Source organism: Pteropus alecto, unplaced genomic scaffold, assembly GCF_000325575.1.
Source record: "Pteropus alecto unplaced genomic scaffold, ASM32557v1 scaffold86, whole genome shotgun sequence".
Lineage (NCBI taxonomy): Eukaryota > Metazoa > Chordata > Mammalia > Chiroptera > Pteropodidae > Pteropus > Pteropus alecto.
In genome coordinates, this window is record NW_006442109.1 from 32,985,233 (window position 1) to 32,992,094 (window position 6,862).

The 6,862-nt window shown below is 49.2% G+C and overlaps 1 protein-coding gene across 1 annotated transcript in view; it reads left to right on the forward strand.

Moving 5' to 3' along the window:
- Window positions 1–3,493: 3,493 nt before the first annotated feature.
- ACTC1 (actin, alpha, cardiac muscle 1) overlaps window positions 3,494–6,862 on the forward strand; it is a 5,238-nt gene continuing 1,869 nt past the window's right edge. The window contains 5 exon segments of the mRNA XM_025038955.1: window positions 3,494–3,559; window positions 4,170–4,320; window positions 5,439–5,763; window positions 6,408–6,569; window positions 6,693–6,862. The exon segment at window positions 6,693–6,862 is cut by the window's right edge and continues 23 nt beyond it. Of these exon segments, the coding sequence (XP_024894723.1) occupies window positions 4,192–4,320; window positions 5,439–5,763; window positions 6,408–6,569; window positions 6,693–6,862 (786 nt within the window). The 5' untranslated portion in view covers window positions 3,494–3,559; window positions 4,170–4,191.

Consider the following 6,862-nt stretch of genomic DNA (forward strand, 5'->3'; position numbering starts at 1 on the left):
AGGCAAGGGCAGGGAGAACTGTCTCACCTTCTGTTCCTTCAGCTTGCCCTGCACGTCTCCCTCACGGCCTGTCCCCGCACAGAGGGGCCTCGCTGGCCCTGGAGAGCCCTGGGGACCGTCCGGGCTCTGCCATCCCGCTGGGATGCTCAAGGTCAGCCAAGCTGGACTCTGGCCAGCTTGGGCAGCGTTTAGTAAAGCTCCCTGGGTCTGGAGAGGAACAGCCAGGCAGCGATGCTAAATTTTTCTAGCTCTGTGAATTACCTGGGGAAGTGGGGCGGTGACTTATTTAAAATGCAGATTCTATCTCACAGGGTAAAACCTGGGAATTTGAGTTTCTATTAGGCAGCCCAGGTAATTTGGCTGCAAGTGGTTCTGGCATTCTGCTCTGAGGACAGCAGTCCAAGTGGACTAGGGGGCTTTCGGGGTAGTGTTGAGGAACAGGGCGCAAACTCAGGCGCCTGGATTTGAATATTCATTCTTTTAGGATACAAATCAGTCTTTCTCAAACTGCAGGACACAGACAGCCATTCCTGGGTTTTGAAATCATTTTAGTCACAATTCACATCAAAAAATGAAATGGGGAGATTGGTTACACAACAATGCGAATGTACTTGATACTACTGACTGTACAATTTTAAATAGTTAAGAGGGTAAATTTTAAATTTTATGTTATGTATATTTTGCCACAATTTTTAAAAAAGAAAATATCTAGAATGTGCCACAGAGGATAAAGTCATTTTTATATACTTCAATAGGCATGACAGAAGCCAATATCAATTTTCAAATTAAATGGGTCCCTGAAAAATTGTGTCAAATGAAAATCAGTCATTGAATATTACTTTCCCATTGACTTATATTTTAAAACACATGAAATAGGGTTCGGCATTTTAAAATGTGGAAATCGAGCAGTATCAAAATTCACAAATATCAAACCATTACAGATCTCTAAGGGAAAAAGTGTTCTTTCTTATCATAAAATGGGACAAAAAAAATTGTTTTTAAAACATTCTAAGGGTGAGGATTGTTTCATGAAACTGGTCTCAGTGCTCTACTAATGTGCCCACCCCCAGCAGGGCAGACTGACCCTGAGGTGGGTGGGCTGCAGTTGGCCTCCCCAGTCAGGGAAGTATTTGCAAAGGTTTCAGGTCAATAACCATGGTGTTCAGTGATAAGCTAGACTTTCCAGGAGTTCCTTTTGCACATATGGCAGTGAACGTGGCAATTTGCCATCAGCCACTTCCAAGTAGAAACTGTCTTTCACACAAATGTTCATGAACGCCAGACCTACTCAACTTGAAAAACAATGAAATGATACTTCTTCTGGAAAGCTTTCTTTTGGATCCCTCTTTTCGTGACTGTCTCAATGATTCCTTCCTTTTTTTCCCAGCATGCATTATAACTGCCTGACTTTTATATAATTGCCCTGCAGTATGAGTTTGGCTTTGTTTTATTAATCACTGTATCCCTGTGACTAGCACAGTTCTTGTTGCATAAATATTTGCTGAATCAATAAATAAATGAAATTGACCCAATTCAAAGAGAGCTACTGCTGCCTCCAAAAGGATCACTATGACTGAATTGTAATAGTTACAATTTGCTTTTATCATCCATGTGTTTTTTTCACTTGTCTCTAATTATTACACTAATTAATAACCCCTGCCGGAAAAGAATTATTATGTCTCTCTTCAGAGGGGCAATTTGGGGCTCAGTGAAGTGACTTGCCCAAGACCAAATGTGTAGTAAGTGATAGAGGCAGGATGTGAACCCAGGGCTGTGTGGCTGGGACACCAGTCCCATGTCTTCTTTTTCTTGGTTTTTCTGCATCTGCCTGAGCTGAGGCAGCTCTGCTCTTTGCAGGCTGTCCATGGGCATTTTCACTGTCAAAGGCCTGCTTTGCTGGCGGGGAGAGATCCCAGCCAGGCCCTTCACCTGGCTCCATCACCCAGCTGCCCCCACAGTTTCTTCTCCAGACTAACCCAAACATGGTTGGGGAGCTCGGCGGGGAGGGCCCAGCATTCCCCAGTCTGTACAAGTATCTAATCAGCAGGCCTTCTCAGCATATCAATCCAAGACCACTCTAGAGATGGATGCCTGTGCCCAGTTTTCTATTTTTAACTGGTGTGAACGGGAGGAAAAACGCAAGCATTAAAAATCAAAGTGCCAGTCAAGGACTGAGAATACAGGGCACCCCAGGGCAAACTAGAGATCTGTGTCCTTCTCTTGTCTCTGATCTTTTCCCCACTCCCCGCTTCACATTGTCTTTCGTTCCTTTCTCCCAAGCCCCAAGATCCTTCGAAATCTATTTCCAGGGAGCTGATATCGGTCATTTATACCAATGCTTCTCATACTTTAATGTACATACAAAGCAAGTGGACATCTGGCTAAAATATAGATTCTCATTCAGTAGTTCTAGGGTGAGACCCAAGACTCTGCTTTTCTAAATCATTCCTGGTTATGACGATACTGCTTATCCAGATGATATATTCATATGATTGAAGTTGCTGTTATCTTCCTGACAATAATATCTGCTCTCTCAGTCTTGTCTCCAGCTGGAACGAAGGTCTTGCCCCCAGCTTACAGATGTTCATCTATCCACCTTCAAGGGGACAAGCTACTTTTGGCATTTGTTTCTTCATTCACTTTGGCAACAGGGGATCCTTTCCTGGACAAAAGACCAGAGTCTGAGTTCAAATAAAACCCCCGGAGCATGAAGAGCTACATGATATCCAGGCTGGGGTAAACCTGACCCCTTCTTTAGAAAGACTTGGCCAAGCTCTCCCCACAGGTTTGCTTAAGCCTTGTCCCTGGCCAGACCCTGAGCCATGCGTGGGTTGGGGACTAAGGTGGCCTTGGTTAATCTCAGCTTTCTGCCCTAGAAGAGGATGGCCCCAGCTCCCTAAGTCGTCCAGGCTGGTGGAGACTAGACCAGAAGGGTGTCTTGTCCCTTTTCTGGCCACTCAAAGGTGCTGCTTTGGTGCCCTCTGGGCCTAGGAGGACTGCCAGGGATCTGCTCCTCCAGCTCCTAGTCCTGCAAGATGAGAAGCTGCTGTCACTCCTCCGCTGCCCTGGCCCAGCTGTCAGGACCCCTTAGCAGAGGGCAGGGTGCCAAGACTTCCCTCCTGTATGTGGCTTATTGTCTCTTAGGCTGAAGGGGCTGCGGAGGAACCAGCCCACAGCACACCCAGGGAGCACTCCCATCCAGGAAGCAGGAGGGGTGGGAAGGCGTCACTTAGTCTTCTCCTGCCCCCTACCCTTCACCGCCAGCCCCTCCCTAGCTCCCTATTTGGCTATCCCCCTGGTTGCCCCCTCCCCTTCCTTACATGGTCTGGGGGGCCCCTGGCTGATCCTCTCCCCTGCCCTTGGCTCCATGAATGGCCTCGGCGCTCCTCAGTGGTGTGAAGGCGACCAAATAAGGCAAGGTGGCCGACCGGGCCCCCCACCCCTGCCCCCGGCCGCTCCAACTGACCCCGTCCATCAGCGCGCTATAAAGCAGCGCACCCTGCCCCGGGCACCCAGCGCCTGCCGCCGCCGGAGCCGAGCCGAGCCCGACCCGCGGACGGTGAGTCAGCGCCACCCCGCCCACGTCCCTTCTCCCCGCCCGGCACTGGACCTGTCCACCCAGCCCGCCCCGAGCCAGTCCCCGCGCTCCGGCCGCCCTGGCACTTTTTTTTTTCTTTTTTTGAAGACCTAACTTTTCGACTTGGTTCTAACTTCTTTTGTGCCGGGTCGTCACAGGAGAGGGGCGCGGAAGGGGAGCCCTACAGTCCCCCATAAGGTGTCGGGAGTCCCTGATCTCGGGCGCTCTTCCTTCCAGCTGGGACACAGGCGTGGACCGGGATGGGGATGGGGATGGGGCCGAAGTAGCTTCCCAGTTTGTGAAAGGGCGAAAATGTAAAGGGCCGGGGAGGACCTGGGGAGGTGACTCTCACTCCTTGCACCGGGGACAGAGAGTGAGCCCCCCTGTCCAGGGAGCCTTGGTGGTTCCTCTCCCCTTCTCTATCCAACCCCAACCCCAACCCCGCTCCTTCCTCCCACCCTTCTTTTTCTGTCCCGAGGGGTAGGGAGGTGGCCTGTATCCCAGCCCCCTCTGCTCTGTCCCCTCCTCCCGGGCGAGGAAAAAGCCAACTCCACAGACACCGAGCGTGGGTCGCCCCACTCTCTTCCTGCAGACCTCGCTGAAGCTGTGTCAAGATGTGCGACGACGAGGAGACCACCGCCCTGGTGTGCGACAACGGCTCCGGGCTGGTGAAGGCCGGCTTCGCGGGCGACGACGCGCCTCGCGCGGTCTTCCCGTCCATCGTGGGCCGCCCACGGCACCAGGTACACTTGCCGCCCAGCCTGGCCCGCTTTCACGGGGAGCAGTCTCCAGCCCCACTCCACACCTCTTCCGGCCATCTCTTCAGCCCAGCAATCTAGGAAATGTCTCACCTGCCCCTCCTGTTTCATGAATTCTTGAGGAAAAGGTGGATTAGCTTCAAAGCCAAGCCCAAACCAGCAATTCTCACACCGTGGCGGAAGGGGGATGTGAAAGGTGCATCTTTTTCCTGCCCACTTTAGGAACAGAGCTCTCCAACAGTCCAACTCCCTGGTGCGAAAAGGCAGCAGCTTCTCTCCTCCACTCCTGACCTGCATCTTTAATCCTCAGGGTCTTCTCTACCTTTTGTACACTGCAGTTTTTTCCCTGGCCTCCCTCTTCAGTCCTGTTCAAAACTTATAATAATATAACTTCTGTCAACCAGCCAGAGCCAACCCACATTCCTCCCTCTTGTTCACAGCCAGTTGACAGGGCTCCCAAAAGATGTAATCTATCTGCTTCCTGGCTGTTGCGCTTTTAGAATCCAGACGTGACAGAGGCAGTAAGTGCCATGGTGATAGTAACATACCACCTTGTTTATTAAGAGAAATGTCATACTCTCTGGCTTTGCCACATGCCTGGTCAGACAGCCTGCCAGGGAAAACTGTGTGGGCCCAGGACAGCGCTGGACAGGCTGGATTTCACCAGCAGGGTGATAATGGCATAGCAGCCCATCTTTTTATGTTCGTTTGATGAATGTCAAAATCTTTCCTTAGGAGAATCACAGTGTGTCATTAATGCAGTCGTTTCACAATGTAGTCATTTATATTTTAGTTGACATGGGTGATGAGCTTCATAGTTTAATGAAAGCATTATGGTATTTTTAAAATGAGGTAAGGCTCTACTTCAGTAAAATAGCATTGTTCCCCCCCCCCCGGTTATTTCTAAACAATAGAATTATATCTCTTGGGGAGCAGATAGAAGAAGGTATTAGATTGATTTTAAGTGATATTCCTAAATTTGGGTAAAATCCTATTTATTATTTCTGGTCTTTATAAGGTATTCCTTGACTTGGGCAGTTAGATATAAATTCATATTACTGACATAGTGGAAGCTTGATTTTCCCATCTTTTTCTTCTTATAGGGTGTCATGGTGGGTATGGGTCAGAAGGATTCCTACGTAGGAGATGAGGCCCAGAGCAAGCGAGGTATCCTGACTCTCAAATACCCCATCGAGCATGGCATCATCACCAACTGGGACGACATGGAGAAGATCTGGCATCATACCTTCTACAATGAGCTCCGCGTAGCCCCTGAGGAGCACCCTACTCTCCTCACCGAGGCCCCACTGAACCCCAAGGCCAACCGTGAGAAGATGACCCAAATCATGTTTGAGACCTTCAATGTCCCCGCCATGTATGTGGCCATCCAGGCGGTGCTGTCCCTGTATGCTTCTGGCCGTACCACAGGTATGTTTGGGCTCTGGGGACAGTCACTGATGAATCACATTCCCAAGTCATTGACCTTGATGTGAATCAGCGTCCCCAAATGAAAAAAGAATGATCCCTTCCCTCACACTCCCTGGGAAAGTGTCTGTGCTAAGAGAGAAAGGTAATCATAGTATCCCAAGGTCAGCTTCAGAGCACAGGTATCTAAGAGCTGAAAGTATGTAGATGAGGCTCTACACAATGTATCAGCCTGGACTGTAGCAATCATTGATATGCATTCATACCATCACAGCCCCTGGGCAAAATTGCCAAGGAGAATCCATATTCCCTACAGGGCCTGAGTTAAAAAAGAAAGAAATATATGTAAGTAAGTTAGATGGGAGGAAAGAAAAACAGACTTGGATGCCTTACATAATGTGCTAATGGCTGACAGAGGGATGGTCATTTGAAAGTGTCCTGGGGACATTTTGCTACCACAATATTTAAAAGGATGAGCTGTGGCAAGCTTCATATTTAGCATCCATTATGCTCATTTTTATTCTTCTTGTGTAAAGGATCTAATTTTATCTGGATCCATGCCCAATGCTAGTTTATCTTAGCCAAGACTGGAAGTAGGCTTTGACACAACTAAAAGGGATTTACCTCCTTGTCTGTTCCTCTGACAGGCATTGTTCTGGACTCTGGGGATGGTGTAACTCACAATGTCCCCATCTATGAGGGCTACGCTTTGCCCCATGCCATCATGCGTCTGGATCTAGCTGGTCGGGATCTCACTGACTACCTCATGAAGATCCTCACTGAGCGTGGCTACTCCTTTGTCACCACCGGTGAGTGTGTGTTTCATCTGCCACAGCACATGTCTGCTTTTTCCTTGCACCAGCAAATCCACCTATTTCCTCACAATAACTTCATTCTTCAGAGCTTCACTGTGATACCCTTCATTTCTACAGCTGAACGTGAAATTGTCCGCGACATTAAGGAGAAGCTGTGCTATGTTGCCTTGGATTTTGAGAATGAGATGGCCACGGCTGCTTCTTCCTCCTCCCTGGAGAAGAGCTATGAACTGCCTGACGGCCAAGTCATCACTATCGGCAACGAGCGCTTCCGCTGCCCTGAGACG